General features: G+C 39.4%; 1 protein-coding gene across 2 annotated transcripts in view; it reads left to right on the plus strand.

Moving 5' to 3' along the window:
* Positions 1 to 20,411, plus strand: part of RTN1 (reticulon 1) — a 296,655-nt gene extending 276,244 nt beyond the window's left edge. For both annotated transcript variants that reach the window (XM_053697303.1, XM_053697304.1), the window contains 5 exons: positions 4,468 to 4,606; positions 7,969 to 8,038; positions 10,734 to 10,780; positions 10,863 to 10,921; positions 19,424 to 20,411. In XM_053697303.1, the coding sequence (XP_053553278.1) occupies positions 4,468 to 4,606; positions 7,969 to 8,038; positions 10,734 to 10,780; positions 10,863 to 10,921; positions 19,424 to 19,463 (355 nt within the window). In that variant the 3' untranslated portion in view covers positions 19,464 to 20,411. The remainder of the gene's footprint in view (positions 1 to 4,467; positions 4,607 to 7,968; positions 8,039 to 10,733; positions 10,781 to 10,862; positions 10,922 to 19,423) is intronic.
* Positions 20,412 to 21,137: the final 726 nt, after the last annotated feature.

The raw sequence follows: 21,137 nt of genomic DNA on the forward strand, positions 1-21,137 counted from the left end.
TTTGCTGTTTATAGTGTGTGTTCTGCTGTCTATAGTGTGTGTGTTCTGCTGTCTATAGTGTGTATGTTCTGCTGTCTATAGTGTGTATGTTCTGCTGACTATAGTGTGTGTGTTCTGCTGACTATAGTGTGTGTGTTCTGCTGTCTATAATGTGTGTTCTGCTGACTATAGTGTGTATGTTCTGCTGACTATAGTGTGTGTGTTCTGCTGTCTATAGTGTGTCTGTTCTGCTGTCTATAGTGTGTATGTTCTGCTGTCTATAGTGTGTATGTTCTGCTGTCTATAGTGTGTATGTTCTGCTGTCTATAGTGTGTATGTTCTGCTGTCTATAGTGTGTATGTTCTGCTGTCTATAGTGTGTATGTTCTGCTGTCTATAGTGTGTATGTTCTGCTGTCTATAGTGTGTATGTTCTGCTGTCTATAGTGTGTATGTTCTGCTGACTATAGTGTGTCTGTTCTGCTGACTATAGTGTGTGTTCTGCTGTCTATAGTGTGTGTTCTGCTGTCTATAGTGTGTGTTCTGCTGACTATAGTGTGTGTGTTCTGCTGTCTATAGTGTGTGTGTTCTGCTGTCTATAGTGTGTCTGTTTTGCTGTTTATAGTGTGTGTTCTGCTGACTATAGTTTGTGTGTTCTGCTGTCTATAGCAGTGTTTTTCAACTAGTGTGCCGTGAGAGATCCTCAGGTGTGCCGCGGCAGACTGACAACAGTGCATCATTTACAACCATGACATTGGCATTCATTCACAGACAATCATTATGATTGTTTGTGAATGAATGTCAATATGTCATGTATAGTTTGTAGGAGGCATGGCATGACAGCACACTACAATGTGTGATTTTGTAAAATTTTGGGATGGTGGTGTGCCACAGGATTTTTTAATGTAAAAAACTGTGCCACGGCAAAAAAAAGGTTGCAAATCACTGGTCTATAATGTGTATGTTTTGCTGTTTATAGTGTGTGTGTGCTGCTGTCTATAGTGTGTATGTTTTGCTGTTTATAGTGTGTGTTCTGCTGTCTATAGTGTGTCTGTTTTGCTGTTTATAGTGTGTGTTCTGCTGACTATAGTGTGTGTGTTCTGCTGTCTATAGTGTGTATGTTTTGCTGTTTATAGTGTGTGTTCTGCTGACTATAGTGTGTGTGTTCTGCTGACTATAGTGTGTATGTTTTGCTGTTTATAGTGTGTGTTCTGCTGACTTTAGTGTGTATGTTTTGCTGTTTATAGTGTGTGTTCTGCTGTCTATAGTGTGTGTTCTGCTGTCTATAGTGTGTATGTTTTGCTGTTTATAGTGTGTGTTCTGCTGACTATAGTGTGTGTGTTCTGCTGTCTATAGTGTGTGTGTTCTGCTGTCTATAGTGTGTGTGTTCTGCTGACTATAGTGTGTATGTTTTGCTGTCTATAGTGTGTGTGTTCTGCTGACTATAGTGTGTGTGTTCTGCTGTCTATAGTGTGTATGTTTTGCTGTTTATAGTGTGTGTTCTGCTGTCTATAGTGTGTGTTCTGCTGTCTATAGTGTGTATGTTTTGCTGTTTATAGTGTGTGTTCTGCTGACTATAGTGTGTGTGTTCTGCTGTCTATAGTGTGTATGTTTTGCTGTTTATAGTGTGTATGTTATGCTGTCTAGTGCGTCTGTTCTGCTTCTTATAGTGTGTGTTCTGCTGACTATAGTGTGTATGTTTTGCTGTTTATAGTGTTTGTTCTGCTGTCTATAGTGTGTATGTTCTGCTGTTTATAGTGTGTGTTCTGCTGACTATAGTGTGTCTGTTCTGCTGTCTATAGTGTGTCTGTTCTGCTGTCTATAGTGTGTCTGTTCTGCTGTCTATAGTGTGTCTGTTCTGCTGTCTATAGTGTGTCTGTTCTGCTGTCTATAGTGTGTCTGTTCTGCTGACTATAGTGTGTCTGTTCTGCTGTCTATAGTGTGTCTGTTCTGCTGTCTATAGTGTGTCTGTTCTGCTGTCTATAGTGTGTATGTTCTGCTGTTTATAGTGTGTCTGTTCTGCTGTCTATAGTGTGTCTGTTCTGCTGTCTATAGTGTGTCTGTTCTGCTTTCTATAGTGTGTCTGTTCTGCTGTCTATAGTGTGTATGTTCTGCTGTTTATAGTGTGTATGTTCTGCTGTTTATAGTGTGTATGTTCTGCTGTTTATAGTGTGTGTTCTGCTGACTATAGTGTGTCTGTTCTGCTGTCTATAGTGTGTCTGTTCTGCTGTCTATAGTGTGTCTGTTCTGCTGTTTATAGTGTGTATGTTCTGCTGTCTATAGTGTGTCTGTTCTGCTGTCTATTTTGTGTCTGTTCTGCTGTCTATAGTGTGTCTGTTCTGCTGTTTATAGTGTGTATGTTCTGCTGTCTATAGTGTGTATGTTCTGCTGTTTATAGTGTGTCAGTTCTGCTGTCTATAGTGTGTCTGTTCTGCTGTTTATAGTGTGTATGTTCTGCTGTCTATAGTGTGTATGTTCTGCTGTTTATAGTGTGTCTGTTCTGCTGTTTATAGTGTGTCTGTTCTGCTGTTTATAGTGTGTGTTCTGCTGTTTATAGTGTGTATGTTCTGCTGTCTATAGTGTGTATGTTCTGCTGTTTATAGTGTGTCTGTTCTGCTGTTTATAGTGTGTCTGTTCTGCTGTTTATAGTGTGTGTTCTGCTGTTTATAGTGTGTGTTCTGCTGACTATAGTGTGTGTTCTGCTGTCTATAGTGTGTATGTTTTGCTGTTTATAGTGTGTGTTCTGCTGTCTATAGTGTGTGTTCTGCTGTCTATAGTGTGTATGTTTTGCTGTTTATAGTGTTTGTTCTGCTGACTATAGTGTGTGTGTTCTGCTGTCTATAGTGTGTATGTTTTGCTGTTTATAGTGTGTATGTTATGCTGTCTAGTGCGTCTGTTCTGCTTCTTATAGTGTGTGTTCTGCTGACTATAGTGTGTATGTTTTGCTGTTTATAGTGTTTGTTCTGCTGTCTATAGTGTGTATGTTCTGCTGTTTATAGTGTGTGTTCTGCTGACTATAGTGTGTCTGTTCTGCTGTCTATAGTGTGTCTGTTCTGCTGTCTATAGTGTGTCTGTTCTGCTGTCTATAGTGTGTCTGTTCTGCTGCCTATAGTGTGTCTGTTCTGCTGACTATAGTGTGTCTGTTCTGCTGTCTATAGTGTGTCTGTTCTGCTGTCTATAGTGTGTCTGTTCTGCTGTCTATAGTGTGTCTGTTCTGCTGTCTATAGTGTGTATGTTCTGCTGTTTATAGTGTGTGTTCTGCTGACTATAGTGTGTCTGTTCTGCTGTCTATAGTGTGTCTGTTCTGCTGTCTATAGTGTGTCTGTTCTGCTGTTTATAGTGTGTGTGTTCTGCTGACTTTAGTGTGTATGTTTTGCTGTTTATAGTGTGTGTTCTGCTGTCTATAGTGTGTGTTCTGCTGACTATAGTGTGTATGTTCTGCTGTTTATAGTGTGTGTTCTGCTGACTATAGTGTGTCTGTTCTGCTGTCTATAGTGTCTGTTCTGCTGTCTATAGTGTGTATGTTCTGCTGTTTATAGTGTGTCTGTTCTGCTGTTTATAGTGTGTCTGTTCTGCTGTTTATAGTGTGTGTTCTGCTGACTATAGTGTGTATGTTCTGCTGTTTATAGTGTGTCTGTTCTGCTGTTTATAGTGTGTCTGTTCTGCTGTTTATAGTGTGTCTGTTCTGCTGTTTATAGTGTGTGTTCTGCTGTTTATAGTGTGTGTTCTGCTGTCTATAGTGTGTATGTTTTGCTGTTTATAGTGTGTGTTCTGCTGTCTATAGTGTGTATGTTTTGCTGTTTATAGTGTGTGTTCTGCTGACTATAGTGTGTATGTTCTGCTATTTATAGTGTGTATGTTCTGCTGACTATAGTGTGTATGTTCTGCTGTTTATAGTGTGTCTGTTCTGCTGTCTATAGTGTGTGTTCTGCTGTCTATAGTGTGTGTTCTGCTGACTATAGTGTGTATGTTCTGCTGTCTATAGTGTGTCTGTTCTGCTGTCTATAGTGTGTATGTTCTGCTGTTTATAGTGTGTGTTCTGCTGACTATAGTGTGTCTGTTCTGCTGACTATAGTGTGTCTGTTCTGCTGTTTATAGTGTGTCTGTTCTGCTGTTTATAGTGTGTGTTCTGCTGACTATAGTGTGTATGTTCTGCTGTTTATAGTGTGTGTTCTGCTGACTATAGTGTGTCTGTTCTGCTGTCTATAGTGTGTATGTTCTGCTGTTTATAGTGTGTGTTCTGCTGACTATAGTGTGTATGTTCTGCTGTTTATAGTGTGTGTTCTGCTGACTATAGTGTGTCTGTTCTGCTGTCTATAGTGTGTGTTCTTCTGACTATAGTGTGTCTGTTCTGCTGTCTATAGTGTGTGTTCTGCTGACTATAGTGTGTCTGTTCTGCTGTCTATAGTGTGTGTTCTGCTGACTATAGTGTGTCTGTTGTGGTGCTAATGTCTTCCAGATGCCATGATTGTTGTTTTGTACATTTGCAGGGGTTACCTGGATGTGGAAATCTCCCTCTCTCAGGAACAGATACAGAAATACACAGACTGTCTTCAGGTTCACACAAACAGCATTGTCAAGGAGCTGAGAAGGCTTTTCCTTGTCCAGGACTTGGTGGACTCTTTAAAAGTAAGTGTGTGATTTTATATTCCCATGCTAAGTAATTGTGCTTTAGTGGTGACTTTAGATCCTTTTGTGGCAGCTGGCATGAGACGGTGGTGCATTGGTAACGGTGTAACGCACTATTGCAAGTATCAGCTAAATCGGGCCCTTTCTGCTACTCATCCTTCCCTCCCTCCCCTGAACAAACATATCAAAATCCTACTTGAAACTTTTATTTTGGTTGCAAACAGGTGTCTGTATTTTATTAATGAAATCTTACAAACGGAATTACAGTTTCACAATGCCCGCACATGCTTTGTGTATAGCAATCTATTAAGGATTGAATGTGCACATAATATAAATTGTACTCTGAATGTTTCTGTTTAAAATTAACAAATTATAGGGTTGATCACAAAACATATTAAATTATTTATCTACAAAAATCACCATAGACTTTAATGGAGGTTTTCTCTATAAAATGATTAGAACGATTGGGATCAACCCCTATGAACATTGGCAGTTTCAGAGAGTGGCTTGGACAAGGGTGGTCCCTGGGTGTGTCTGAAGTTTTCTCATAATCATATAATTAGGAGCTCTACATTCCACCATTAAAAACAGACAATGAAACAGTGCGTTAACAAAGTCACCTCTTGATTTATTGAACAATAAATAACAATCAATAACAAATAACAAAAATAAATACTATTATTATTAATAATAATAATAATAGAAAATCACTGTTCTTGCCTGCTAGGAACCTCAGTTATACCCAACACAGCACCAAGTCTAATATTCCAACCTCTCCTGAACATCCAATAGGTTCTCACAATCCTCACATCTCCAACTCATCTTCGTTCCCAAACCCCAATAAGGTTCAGTAAAGAGCTGGTTCCACTTCACCCCTATGGAAACCCCCCTTTTAGCCTAAAAATAACCCCATCATCTCCATTGGGTCAAACACTTTAACGCCTATTATTTCTTTCTGTGCTGTCTCAATCCTCATTATATTCTCTTAGCATTTTACCCCTGCAGGTCTCACTGAGTTATCTCCCCAGCCGTTTGCAGGTGAAATGTTCTTAGAATTCATAATACACTTACAGCTAGATTACGAGTTTTGCGTTATGAGTGAAAAAGCATCGTTATGCTTCATAACGATGCGTTTTCCCTAATGCCGATAATACAAGTCTTGTCGGTATAGGTGTACTGCACACCTTTTTGGCCGTCACACAACGTCAGTAGCGCACTTTTAAAAAAGTCCTTTTTCAATGGGACTCCCATAGCGCCGGCATTACAAGTTTGCCTGGGAGGCCAAAAAGTGAGCGTTACAGTCTATAACCACAAGATCCATACCGCCATCTAAAGTCAGTAGTTATAGGCTTTACGTTACAAAGCTGTAGCATAAAACTCATAACTAAAGTGTTAAAAAGTACACTGAGACCCATAAACTACCTATTAACCCCTAAACCGAGGCCCTCCCGCATCGCAAACACTATAATAAATTAATGAACCCCTAATCTGCCACTCCGGACATCGCCGCCACTTAAAAAATGTATTAACCCCTATTCCGCTGCTCCACAACATTGTCGCCACTATAATAAACGTATTAACCCCTAAACCGCCGCCCTCCCGCATCGCAAACACTGTTTAAATATTATTAACCCCTAATCTGCCATCCGCCCACACCGCCGAGATAAAAAACCTATTAACCCCTAAACCACCGCCCTCCCGCATCACTACATAAATATATTAACCCCTAACCCTAACGTAACCCTAAGCCTAAATCTAACCCTAACCCTAACATAACCCTAACACCCCCTAACTTAAATATAATTAAAATAAATCTTAGGGTTAGACTTAGGCTTAGGGTTACGTTAGGGCTAGGGTTATGCTTAGGGTTAGGGTTACGTTAGGGTTAGGTTTAGAGGTTAATATATTTATTTAGTGTTAGTGATGTGGGAAGCCAGAGGTTTAGGGGTTAATAACTTTAGTATAGTGGCGGCGACATTGGGGGCCGCAGATTAGGGGTTAATAACTGTAATGTAGGTGGCGGCGATATCGGGAACGGCAGATTAGAGGTTAATCATTTTATTTAGGTGGCAGCAATGTTAGAGGCAGCAGATTAGGGGTGTTTAGACTTTAGAATTTTTATGTTAGGGTGTTAGGTTTAAACATAACTTTTTCTTTCCCCATAGACAACAATGGGGCTGCGTTACGGAGCTTTTGTTTCCGCAATCGCAGGTGTTAGGCTTTTTTTTAGTTGACTCTCCCCATTGATGTCTATGGGGAAATCGTGCACAAGCACGTCAAATCAGCGCTTGTATTTGTGTGAGGTATGGAGCTCAACACAACCATATCGCCCGTGCAAGACGGGTTTTATAAAACCTGTAATAGCAGTGCTATAGGGAGGTTAAATACCGCCGCTTTTGTGACGGTCGTTAATTTCCCTATAGCGCTCAAAACTCGTAATCTAGCTGATATTTAACTGTCAGCAAAGTAACGTGTTTTGTTTGTATTAGTTTCAAACTGTGAATTTCTCTCAGCGCCAGGTTCTCCCCGTTTAACCTCACTCTCTCCTGTAAGATTCTCTATCCCAGAGAGCCTCATTACTTTCTATAGGAGGCAGCTCTCATCTTTCTTGGACTTTGGTTTTTCTCTTTTCCCATGAGTTCTGCCCTATATTTTTAATAGTAGCAAAAAAGTTAAACACACAGTTAAAATCCTGTGCTGTAATCACATTGTATTGCCACTGTTGAGTAGGACATGGGCTGTGAACCTATTAGGATGCATACGCACGCAGCCAACCATCAATCACCAACTGCACTCCCCACTCAACACTGGAATAGGAACATGACCGGTGCTCAAGATTAATTATATGTTTCATTTCTTTGTAACAATAGAATGCACTAGTGAATTATAACTTGTATTATTACATTATATATCCCATTAACCCCCTAAACCTTATTACCTAGGAATACAGAAGATGAGACATTTTCAGTAGCTGATTACTGACTGTCAGATCCATGCTCACATCATTACATTATGTAAAACAATCTGGTACCTAGCAATATTATACTCAGGCGCGCTGTACTAAGGGGTCCTGTACATAGGCGCGCTGTACATAGGTGCGCTGTACTTAGGCTCGCTGTACATAGGTGCGCTGTACTTAGGCTCGCTGTACTTAGGCACGCTGTACATAGGTGCGCTGTACTTAGGCTCGCTGTACTTAGCCATGCTGTACTTAGCGAGCTATGCTTAGGCGACACATGCATCATCAGTTTTTTCTTGTATTTTTCCTTTATAATAATTGTTTTAATAAATACCAGACAGATTATCAATGTAAGTTATATAAGAGGGCGGTTTTTGATATCTCTTAATTTTATTTTTTCCAGTTTGCCGTCCTCATGTGGTTGCTGACTTACGTTGGAGCTCTGTTTAATGGACTCACACTGCTTATCATGGGTAAATCAAACAGCAATCCCAATGCAAACACTAAACCTGTGTATCCAAACTAAAAGAAAGTGTTCTCAGTTCATCTGGATTCACTGGTCACTATAATACCAGGAGTGTAAATAACTCACACATTTACTCTTTAGAACAAAGGTTTAGGAGTTGCTTGTGTTCAAGACATTGAATTAGCATGGGATATAAATTACTATCTTTTATTTAAAGAGACATTTTACATTTCTTTTTGTATAAAAATTGTGTTTGTCCCACTCTCACTAGAGAACGTAAAACAAATTCTGTAACTTAGCTTTTCTACACAATGTTGCCTAACTAGCTACATGCTGGGCAGTGATTGCTTAGAGCAGTACACACAATCATTTCCAGCTAGCTCTTAATGGCCACAATTAAGGGAAATAAGATAAATAAACTCACCAGCACTTTTTACCTCTTTGATTACCTTGTATCTAAGCCTCTGCAGACTGCCCCTTATCTCAGTTATATTAATATACTTTTTACCTCTGTGATTACCTTGTATCTAAGCCTCTGCAGGCTGCTCCTTATCTCAGTTATATTAATATACTTTTTACCTCTTTGATTACCTTGTATATAAGCCTCTGCAGACTGCCCCTTATCTCAGTTATATTAATACACTTTTTACCTCTTTGATTACCTTGTATCTAAGCCTCTGCAGACTGCTCCTTATCTCAGTTATATTAATACACTTTTTACCTCTTAGATTACCTTGTATCTAAGCCTCTGCAGACTGCTCCTTATCTCAGTTATATTAATATACTTTTTACCTCTGTGATTACCTTGTATCTATGCCTCAGCAGACTGCTCCTTATCTCAGTTATATTAATATACTTTTTACCTCTGTGATTACCTTGTATCTAAGCCTCTGCAGACTGCCCCTTATCTCAGTTATATTAATATACTTTTTACCTCTGTGATTACCATGTATCTAAGCCTCTGCAGACTGCTCCTTATCTCAGTTATATTAATATACTTTTTACCTCTGTGATTACCTTGTATCTAAGCCTCTTCAGACTACTCCTTATCTCAGTTATATTTATATACTTTTTACCTCTGTCATTACCTTGTATCTAAGCCTCTGCAGACTGCCCCTTATCTCAGTTATATTAATATACTTTTTACCTCTGTGATTACCTTGTATCTAAGCCTCTGCAGACTGCCCTTTATCTCAGTTATATTAATATACTTTTTACCTCTGTGATTACCTTGTATCTAAGCCTCTGCAGACTGCCCCTTATCTCAGTTATATTAACATACTTTTTACCTTTGTGATTACCTTGTATATAAGCCTCTGCAGACTGCCCCTTATCTCAGTTATATTAATATACTTTTTACCTCTGTGATTACCTTGTATCTAAGCCTCTGCAGACTGCCCCTTATCTCAGTTATATTAATATACTTTTTACCTCTGTGATTACCTTGTATCTAAGCCTCTGCAGACTGCCCCTTATCTCAGTTATATTTATATACTTTTTACCTCTGTGAGTAGCTTGTATCTAAGCCTCCGCTGACTGCTCAGTTCTTTTGACAGACTTGCATCTTAGCCAATCAGTGCCCTCTCATAAGTAACTCCATGGGTGTGAGTACAATGCGATCTATATGGAACACATTAATTAACACCCTCTAGCTGTGAAAGACTTCAAATTCATTCTGATAAGGTTTAGCTCTGTTTAATCACAGAGGTAAAAAGTATATTAATATAACTGAGATAAGGAGCAGTCTGCAGAGGCTTATATACAAGGTAATCACAGAGGTAAAAAGTATATTAATATAACTGATATAAGGGGGCAGCCTGCAGAGACTTAGATACAAGGTAATCACAGAGGTATAAGGAGCAGTCTGAAGAGACTTAGATATAAGGTAATCACAGATGTAAAAAGTATATTAATATAACTGAGATAAGGGGCAGTCTGCAGAGGCTTATATACAAGGTAATCACAGAGGTAAAAAGTATATTAATATAACTGATATAAGGGGGCAGCCTGCAGAGACTTAGATACAAGGTAATCACAGAGGTAAAAAGTATATTAATATAACTGAGATAAGGAGCAATCTGCTGAGGCATAGATACAAGGTAATCACAGAGGTAAAAAGTATATTAATATAACTGAGATAAGGGACAGTCTGCAGAGGGTTAGATACAGGGTAATCACAGAGGTAAAAAGTATGTTAATATAACTGAGATAAGGGACAGTCTGCAGAGGCTTAGATACAAGGTAATCACAGAGGTAACAAAGTGTATTAATATAACTCTGTTGGTTATGCAAAACTGGGGAATGGGTAAAAAAGGGATTATCTAAACAATACAAATTCTATAGTAGACTGTCCCTTTATCCTTTCACTTGATTGGCAGATTTAGGTACACGTGTATCAAGCCCATTAGGGGATATTATTATGTAAAAAAGAGTGTCCTTATGTTACTTATTTATATCAACTCTTGTTTTTTACTAACTGGTGCAAAACTAATTGTGATCAGATAAAGGCTGGTGTGATATCAGGTAACAGCTAAACTGAAAATAAATTAAATGTACTTCTTGTATGAGAATAATAAAGCTACATATGACTCGTAACATTCCGGCTTTACTGTCACCTGATCTCGTCATTACGCTACAGGTGGTTATATTGTAACAGTGTATAACTAGGTAACCTATATACCGCTGTGCTTTCTCTTCTGCAGCTGTTGTGTCCATGTTTTCTCTGCCTGCTGTATATGACAAGTATCAGGTAAGTAGTCATAGGTATTTTCTAGCAAATTGTAACAAACTGACATAAAATAAATTCATTGGTTGTCTATACTTTTTTTTAGACACAGATTGACCAGTATTTGGGGCTTGTGAGAAACAATATGAACACCATTGTGGCAAAGTAAGTATGCATACACAAATAGCTGCTTACAGATGACTCCTCTCTCACAGTGTGTATGTGCCTATCTCTGTTTGTATAGCACTGCCCATGTACCCAGCAGTGTACGGTGGTATCCATACAAGAGCTATAAGTACATTTAACATGAGACACAGACAGCTGACATGATGAGAAATCATCAGTGTATTATACTGAGAATTAGATTGTAAAGGAAGTTTTTCTTCTTCACATACAGAATATTAGTGAATTCCCCTTAATGAGATACACAGTCCCCAAGGTAATTATTGCCTTTAAAACAATTTCTGAGTCTCCTTGTAATAGTAACGAGGCATCTTATAAAAATCTCACCAGACCACAGAGCTTTATAGAATCCAACCTATAGAGAGTTTACAATATCACCATAACCCTTACAGATGATCTATCCTTTTCCTGCCCTTGGCTTATGAATCCCCACAGCTTCCTCCTGCACCCCCTCATAGATTTGACCTGCACCCCCCTCATAGATTTGACCTGCACCCCCTCATAGGTTTGGCCTGCACCCCCTCATAGATTTGACCTGCACCCCCTCATAGATTTAACCTGCACCCCCTCATAGATTTGTCCTGCATCCCCTCATAGATTTGTCCTGCACCCCCTCATAGATTTAACCTGCACCCCCTCATAGATTGTCCTGCATCCTCTCATAGATTTGACCTGCACCCCCTCAAAGATTTGTCCTGCATCCTCTCATAGATTTGTCCTGCATGCCCTCATAGATTTGTCCTGCATGCCCTCATAGATTTGTCCTGCATCCTCTCATAGATTTGTCCTGCATCCCCTCATAGATTTGTCCTGCACCCCCTCATAGATTTTACCTGCCTCCTCTCATAGATTTGTCCTGCATCCTCTCATAGATTTGTCCTGCACCCCTCATAGATTTAACCTGCCTCCTCTCATAGATTTGACCTGCCTCCTCTCATAGATTTGTCTTGCACCCCCTCATAGATTTAACCTGCCTCCTCTCATAGATTTGTCCTGCATCCTCTCATAGATTTGACCTGCATCCCCTCATAGATTTGTCCTGCATCCTCTCATAGATTTGATCTGCATCCCCTCATAGATTTGTCCTGCATCCTCTCATAGATTTGCCCTGCATTCCCTCATAGATTTGACCTGCACCCCCTCATAGATTTGTCCTGCATCCTCTCATAGATTTGCCCTGCATTCCCTCATAGATTTGACCTGCATCCCCTCATAGATTTGACCTGCATCCCCTCATAGATTTGACCTGCACCCCCTCATAGATTTGTCCTGCATCCTCTCATAGATTTGTCCTGCATCCCCTCATAGATTTGTCCTGCCTCCTCTCATAGATTTGTCCTGCATCCTCTCATAGATTTGACCTGCACCCCCTCAAAGATTTGTCCTGCATCCTCTCATAGATTTGTCCTGCATCCCCTCATAGATTTGTCCTGCATTCACTCATAGATTTGACCTGCACCCCCTCATAGATTTGTCCTGCATCCTCTCATAGATTTGTCCTGCATTCTCTCATAGATTTGACAATATATAGAGGTTGTGGAGTTTATTAAAGAAAAGGACACATTAAAAAGTGAAACTTTATTGTAACCATGTTAAAATACCTGTATACTCAGGAAAATATCACACACACACAACTCCTATGTGTTATCTGAATGAAAGGGTTAATTTTCAATATGTCCCTCTCGCAACATCGCTAATCAGACCAACACACATTAAAAATATTAGACCATGGGGCTTAGGGTGAAAATTTATAACTATCATATCAACTGAATCATTATGGGAGAGAAATAAGGATAATATCAACGCCTTCAGAGTTATTTGAAATCACTCAAATAACCCTGACGAAGTCACTTAGCCGTGACGAAACATGTAGGTGGGAGGGGCTTAGGGTTAGCGTACGTGCCAGTGTATCGGCACTGTGAGCCTTTTGTGGGTAGCTTAAAAATCATAATTCAAATTCTAAACATTACTTGTTGGTAATAGCGGTAATAGCGGTTTACTTTAAACCTATGTGACTCTGTAAGATATACAATCTGAGGTAATTTTTACCCTCAAAAATCAGATACTCTATATCGGTACCATCTAGATTTATCTGTAACTACCTAGTGAATACTTAAGCTAATAGCAGCCACAGAGCGATAATTTGCGGCTAGTAGTGACTACCTGTAAGGTCTAGGACTGTTTGGGAATTGGTGAACGGATTGAATTTGCTACTAAACAATAGATACTAGTCTGAGATGCAGATTTAACCCCTATATGGGATACCATTAAATACAACGTTGCTATAATCACGTGTTGATTACAATGTTACCTGAGACAATGCATGAATGTGCTGGAATTAATAAAGAGTGACAAATGAATGAATTTCTATGTGCAACTATTTCACTTTACTTGGTATTTAACCTTATGAATTCTGAAAAAGAGGGGAGGTGCAGCATCCTGCATAACTAATTTACACACAAGGATAACTGTGTGTCTATGTGTTTTAGATATAGTTTGGAATTATCTGATATAATGAGAGACAGTTGATATATATGCCAATTGACATTATGTTTGAATCTGAGCTACCCATTTTGATAAACTAGCGTACAGAATGGATATTGGGATGAATATACACCATTACATTGAGCAGGTGTTTAGGGATATAGGCCACTAGTTATTAATCAGTGAGTGTCTTAAAGAGATAGACAGCCACTATTTGAGTGATTTAAAATAACTCTGAAGGCGTTGATATTATCCTTATTTCTCTCCCATAATGATTCAGTTGTTATGATAGTTATACATTTTCACCCTAAGCCCCATGGTCTAATATTCTTAATGTGTGTTAATCCCTTGTGTTGGTCTGATTAGCGATGTTGCGAGAGGGACATGTTGAAAATTAACCCTTTCATTCAGATAACACATAGGAGTTGTGTGTGTGTGATATTTTCCTGAGTATGCAGGTATTTTAACATGGTTACAATAAAGTTTCACTTTCCTTGTCCTTGTCCTTTTCTTTAATAAACTCCACAACCTCTATATATTGTTTAATCAACATTGTGCTCAATTCAGAATAGTGGAGGTATTCACCCCCAAAAATGTATTTGGTCCTCTCATAGATTTGACCTGCATCCCCTCATAGATTTGACCTGCATCCCCTCATAGATTTGACCTACACCCCCTCATAGATTAGACCTACACCCCCTCATAGATTAGACCTGCACCCCCTCATAGATTTGACCTGCATCCCCTCATAGATTTGACCTGCATCCCCTCATAGATTTGACCTACACCCCCTAATAGATTAGACCTGCACCCCCTCATAGATTAGACCTGCACCCCCTCATAGATTTGACCTGCATCCCCTCATAGATTTGACCTGCATCCCCTCATAGATTTGACCTACACCCCCTAATAGATTTGACCTGCATCCCCTCATAGATTTGACCTGCATCCCCTCATAGATTTGACCTACACCCCCTAATAGATTAGACCTGCACCCCCTCAGATTTGACCTGCATCCCCTCATAGATTTGACCTACACCCCCTCATAGATTAGACCTACACCCCCTCATAGATTTGACCTGCATCCCCTCATAGATTTGACCTGCATCCCCTCATAGATTTGACCTACACCCCCTAATAGATTAGACCTGCACCCCCTCATAGATTAGACCTGCACCCCCTCATAGATTTGACCTGCATCCCCTCATAGATTTGACCTGCATCCCCTCATAGATTTGACCTACACCCCCTAATAGATTAGACCTGCACCCCCTCAGATTTGACCTGCCTCCCCTCATAGATTTGACCTGCATCCCCTCATAGATTTGACCTGCATCCCCTCGTAGATTTGACCTGCATCCCCTCATAGATTTGAAGTCCGTCAACATCTCCCTGAGCTTTTACTTTCTTCTACTTCTCATGTGTCTGATGACAAAAACCTTGCCAGCTGGTGAGAAATATTACCAAATTGTTGAGGACTTTTTTTGAGCATTATATTGTAGTTTTTCTCATCTTCACATCCAGAAGCTGCGTAGCGAGAGAATCGTCTAATTAAAGACTAAATTTGCCTTTTTAACATTCGTTGAGGGACCTCACAGTACAGAGATTTCTTAGATCAGTGATTTTCAACCTTTTTTTTTGCCGTGGCACATTTTTTTTCTATTAAAAAATCCTGCGGCACACCACCATCCCAAAAATTTTACAAAATCACACATTGTAGCCTAATAATCAATTCAGTATATATATAAATAATTTAGTAAATTTTAGTCAATTCAATTAAATTAAGCTTTATTAGCATGACAGTCACTATAACTATATTGCCAAAGCTAGAGAGACAATAATAACGATCAAAATGTCACTGAGAACAACAACAACCTGCATAAACAGCAAAAGGATTTCTGCCTGTAAGGCTGTAAAGTGCCGCGCGCGGGCAGAGAGAAGTAGGGGGAGACTGCAATTGTTGCACTGGCTGCGTGAATTCTTCAACAAAATGAATCAGGCTGTTGGGGGCGGGTCCTACTGTCACAGCTCATCAATCGCGGGCAGAGAGGAGGAGGGGGAGACTGTGCAACAAGCCAGGGCCCAATAACAATTTAAAACTAAAATGATGATGAGCCTGTCAGTCTGCCGCGGCACACCTGAGGATCTCTCACGGCACACTGGTTGAAAATCGCTGTCTTAGATAATCTCATCAGAGCGGAGAGCGCTAGATCATCAGAGCCATGTGTTTGATTCTTGTAAAACATTCATCCAGCTGACGTGACATAATATGCATCGTGACACACTGAGATTTACTGTTGGTTAATGAGTAGTAACTGTCTAGAACTTACATCTGTTGGGTTTTTCAAGATGTATCCCCAAATATGCCAAAAATAAAATTCTCTAATATGTTGAAGCATTTTAGTATATTAATAATGCTCCTTATTAAAGGGATATTAAACCCAATTTTTTTCTAATTTACTCCTACTATCATTTTTTATTCATTCTCTTCCTATCTTTATTTGAAAAGCAAGAATATAAAGCTTAGGAGCTGGGCCATTTTTGGATCAGCACCTGGGTAGCGCTTGATGATTGGTGGCTAAATGTACCCACCAATCAGCAAGCTCTATCCAGGGTGCTGAACCAAAAATGGGCAAGCTCCTTAGCTTAGATTCCTTCTTTTCAAATAAAGATAGCAAGAGCATAAAGAAAAAATGATAATAGGAGTAAATTAGAAAGTTGCTTCAAATTGCTGCTCTATCTGAATTATTAAAAAAACAAAATTGGTTTAGTGTCCCTTTAACTTTGTGCATTTGGATTAAACACATAGTTAAAGGGACATGAAGATTGTAAAATAAAATATGTAAAAAGACAACTTTACAATATAGATCTATTATTTATTTTGTCCCATTGCTCTGTAATTGAAATAAAAATGGTAGATTTTCCCTTTTAATGTCTGTCCCTTTTAAAAGGACATGTCGAGGTATTACAATTTGCAAACAAAATGGTAGTTTAAAGGGACATTAAACTGCTGGGCACAACTTAAACAGAATGGTTCCTTCTCACGATGCGTTTGTTTTCCTTGTGTAGCCGTCTTCTAAGCCGTCCTCCTAATTTAACCCTTTACATGTGTTAGTGAAGCGCTGCATCTTTATACTGAGAGCTGCCATCATGGAGCTTGCGCGTTCTTGCACCCTGTGACAGAAGCGCATGTGCAGAGCAGTGATGTTTTTAGCGCTGTTCCTTACAGTTTAGTTTGCAGATTTGTTTTACACAGTTTATAAGTTACATAACAAATATATAAAGCCCTCAGGAATAATATAGAGCAATGCAGCCACTGCAACAATGTACAGCTCCCACTCTGTATAGTACACAAAACTGAAGCGCACCATACGTGAAAAAGACAACAATGTACAGCTCCCACTCTGTATAGTACACAAAACTGAAGCGCACCATACGTGAAAAAGACAACAATGTACAGCTCCCACTCTGTATAGTACACAAAACTGAAGCGCACCATACGTGAAAAAGACAACAATGTACAGCTCCCACTCTGTATAGTACACAAAACTGAAGCGCATCATACGTGAAAAAGACAACAATGCCACTGATCTGTGAATGTGCAGGCCTAATCAATGCTAGTGTAGTGTGCAGCACTCCCAGAGCTACATGGGAGTTCCGGTGATGTCACCACCAACGTGCGTGATGACATCACAGGGGGGGCGGGAGCACAATGTGAGGGCAGGTAAGGGAGCTAGATGGGGGGGGTGGCTGTTCAAACCCCTCGATCTCAGCAAACTTACAAGCCACAGAGCTCCAAGACCCCTTATTTGAAAGAGAATCGTTTGCTCTTCCAAATGGTCTGGGTCTTGGAAAGCCACAAAATCCATATCTATGTAATAAAGTAAACACATGTGGTTTTGCTGGTAATAAGCCCAATAAAAAAATATAATATGTCTAATATGACCCCTAATAACATTTATATTATAGCAGACAAGTCCCTCTCTTTAAAAATAAATATGTCATTTGTCTGTATAGTCAGCTGATCACTGTGGTAACTGTATAGTCAGGTGATCACTGTAGTAACAGTATAGTCAGGTGATCACTGTGGTAACAGTATAGTCAGCTGATCACTGTGGTAACAGTATAGTCAGCTGATCACTGTGGTAACAGTATAGTCAGATGATCACTAGGGTAACAGTATAGTCAGCTGATCACTGTGGTAACAGTATAGTCAGCTGATCACTGTGGTAACAGTATAGTCAGATGATCACTAGGGTAACATTATAGCCAGGTGATCACTAGGGTAACATTAGAGCCAGGTGATCGCTGTGGTAACAGTATAGTCAGGTGATCACTGTGGTAACAGTATAGTCAGCTGATCACTGTGGTAACAGTATAGTCAGCTGATCACTGTGGTAACAGTATAGTCAGATGATCACTAGGGTAACATTATAGCCAGGTGATCACTAGGGTAACATTATAGTCAGCTGATCACTAGGGTAACATTATAGCCAGGTGATCACTAGGGTAACATTAGAGCCAGGTGATCGCTGTGGTAACAGTATAGTCAGCTGATCACTGTGGTAACAGTATAGTCAGCTGATCACTGTGGTAACAGTATAGTCAGATGATCACTAGGGTAACAGTATAGCCAGGTGATCGCTGTGGTAACAGTATAGTCAGGTGATCACTATGGTAACAGTATAGTCAAGTGATCACTGTGGTAACAGTATAGTCAGGTGATCACTGTGGTAACAGTATAGTCAGCTGATCACGTGGTAACAATATAGTTAGCTGATCACTGTGGTAACAGTATAGTCAGCTGATCACTGTGGTAACAGTATAGTCAAGTGATCACTGTGGTAACAGTATAGTCAGGTGATCACTGTGGTAACAGTATAGTCAGCTGATCACGTGGTAACAATATAGTTAGCTGATCACTGTGGTAACAGTATAGTCAGCTGATCACTGTGGTAACAGTATAGCCAGGTGATCACTGTGGTAACAGTATAGTCAGCTGATCACGTGGTAACAGTATAGTCAGCTGATCACTGTGGTAACAGTATACTCAGCTGATCACTGTGGTAACAGTATAGTCAGCTGATCACTGTGGTAACAGTATAGTCAGATGATCACTAGGGTAACAGTATAGTCAGCTGATCACTGTGGTAACAGTATAGTCAGCTGATCACTGTGGTAACAGTATACTCAGCTGATCACTGTGGTAACAGTATACTCAGCTGATCACTGTGGTAACAGTATACTCAGCTGATCACTGTGGTAACAGTATACTCAGCTGATCACTGTGGTAACAGTATAGCCAGCTGATCACGTGGTAACAGTATAGTCAGCTGATCACTGTGGTAACAGTATACTCAGCTGATCACTGTGGTAACAGTATAGTCAGGTGATCACGTGGTAACAGTATAGTCAGCTGATCACTGTGGTAACAGTATAGTCAGGTGATCACGTGGTAACAGTATACTCAGCTGATCACTGTGGTAACAAGGAACACCTTGCAAGGAAAAAAGTGCTTTTATTTCTGTACTGTACAATGGGGTCTCTCTAATCTAGATTATAACACCCAAAATAATGTATGGGCCCCTATTTCACATGTGGCTACCCATAATAACCCTTGATGACAAATTAGTAAGGTGATCACAGTAACAGCAGTGGTCACCTGGCCATTTTCAATACCGTTTTCTAAATATACAAATATACAGTTTTTGCCACAGCTATCCTACATGTCATGAAATATAAATATAATAATGAAATAGTCTGCCAAAAAAGAAACAATTTATAATTTGTGTGGGTCACTCAATTAAATATGACTTACAATAGTGATTAAATGGCTCAGCACTGGGGTGTAAAACTGGCTTAGCAGTGAAAGGGTTAAATTATTTGTGTTTGGGAATTAAGTGATTACATCCAATAAAAGTGAGATGGTCCTGTAGTAGAAGATGAATGTTATCTCACTGATTTTCAGAATTCTGCTAAATGTCTCCGCTTTGTTTCTAGGATCCAGGCGAAAATCCCAGGCACCAAACAGAAAGAATAAAGTGAACTTCAAGAAACTCAGCTTTTGGCAAACAAGCTGGAATCAAATTCAGAAACAGTCGTGTTCCAACACCTTAATTAAAATGTATGGCACCATTATATTTTCAACACCATGTACCTAGAAACATGTAAATCGGGAAGCAGCAGATTCAGCCTCGCTTCTGATACTAGAATACTCGCAATCAGCTGTATCAAGCACTCGAGTATAGTGAAGAGATACAAAAGTGTACTAGATGTGATTATTTTATTTATTTATTTTTTTGTGTTGCTTAAAAAGTGCATGACGTTGGAAGCCTAAGTAACATTACTTTTTTTTCTTTTCTTCGTGTTTATCTGGTATTCTCGGCAGCGCTTCTATAACTTAATGTGATTTGTGGCTAGGGCTTTATCCCAAGAGCACTGACGCAACAGTATCAAGTTGTTTCGATGTCTCTGGGCCGCTGGTTGGATCTATCTCAATTATATATATGTAGAACTGTAGACTAATGTTGCGTGTTTTCCAGCACAAAAAGTTAAACCAGTGTACGGTACTTCTATCCGTTTTGTATGAACAACACAGTACTCCTGTTGTAAAGGACTGAAATGCAGATATACTTGTATGGTATCTAGCGAGTGCCGGCTTGTTAAGTTTATTACAATTTGTATTACATTCTCTGTAGTTCCCAGTGAACTTATGGACTCTGAATATTTGCACTTAATATGTACTTGACACTGAATGCATAAATAAATGTTACTAAATGTATAAGGTTCTTCTTTTTTTGTTGCGCTTGAAAACCAATGTGATTAATCATCGATACTTCAACCTAAGCTTCAAGACCGAAATGCATCTTCAATTCACCTACAAGACTATACAAGACTACAAACTATCTACTGTATCTTTTCTGCTAGCAGTTCCATAATCTCACTCACTATTTCAGTCCAAATAAGAATAAAAGTAAATTATTGCCCAGGTATTGTGTTTTCCATCTTCTGCACCACCACATACTGTATAGATATTCATTTTCTCAGGAGTCTAAATGTTCCTAATATTGAGGTACATTCTATTCCAGTTGAAAAGCTTATCAAAATTTTTTAACAAATTCTCCAGAGGATTACCCATTAGACGCTCTCATTAAACAAGTGCAAAATTCAGGCTTTTGATTCAAAAATCTACTCTCCTGAGCTATAGAATACAATGGGAAATAAAATCTTAAAGGGACATTAAACACATACATTTAATAGTACAGTACATACATTTTATAGTATTACGGTTATTCCCTGCCCCCCCTAAGCGTAGTTGCCGCCATGTTGAAATCTAGCTTTCGCTGTGTTCCAGTGCTGATCTGTTTGCACATGCGCAGTAACTCTCCTTCAGATACCTGCAGTGTAACTTAGGCTCCAAAATGACCGCACCCAAAATTAGAGGGACGTGCATGAAATGTATTTAGGGTTTAGCCTCCGTATTTAGGGTTCAACATCCCTTTTATGTTCCTGTAGTATCACAGATTTAGCAATTTGTACACTCATAAATGTCAGGAGCAGACAGTGTGCTATAAGTAGACATATCTGTTCGTACGTTTACATATAATGCTGCAATATTTTTTTATAGCTATTACAGAAAGTAGCATTTGATGGTGCATTGAAATAATTGGTTACTAATGTGATCACATACACATCAGACAGACTGACAAGTTAT

Source organism: Bombina bombina, chromosome 1 (genome assembly GCF_027579735.1).
Source record: "Bombina bombina isolate aBomBom1 chromosome 1, aBomBom1.pri, whole genome shotgun sequence".
Lineage (NCBI taxonomy): Eukaryota > Metazoa > Chordata > Amphibia > Anura > Bombinatoridae > Bombina > Bombina bombina.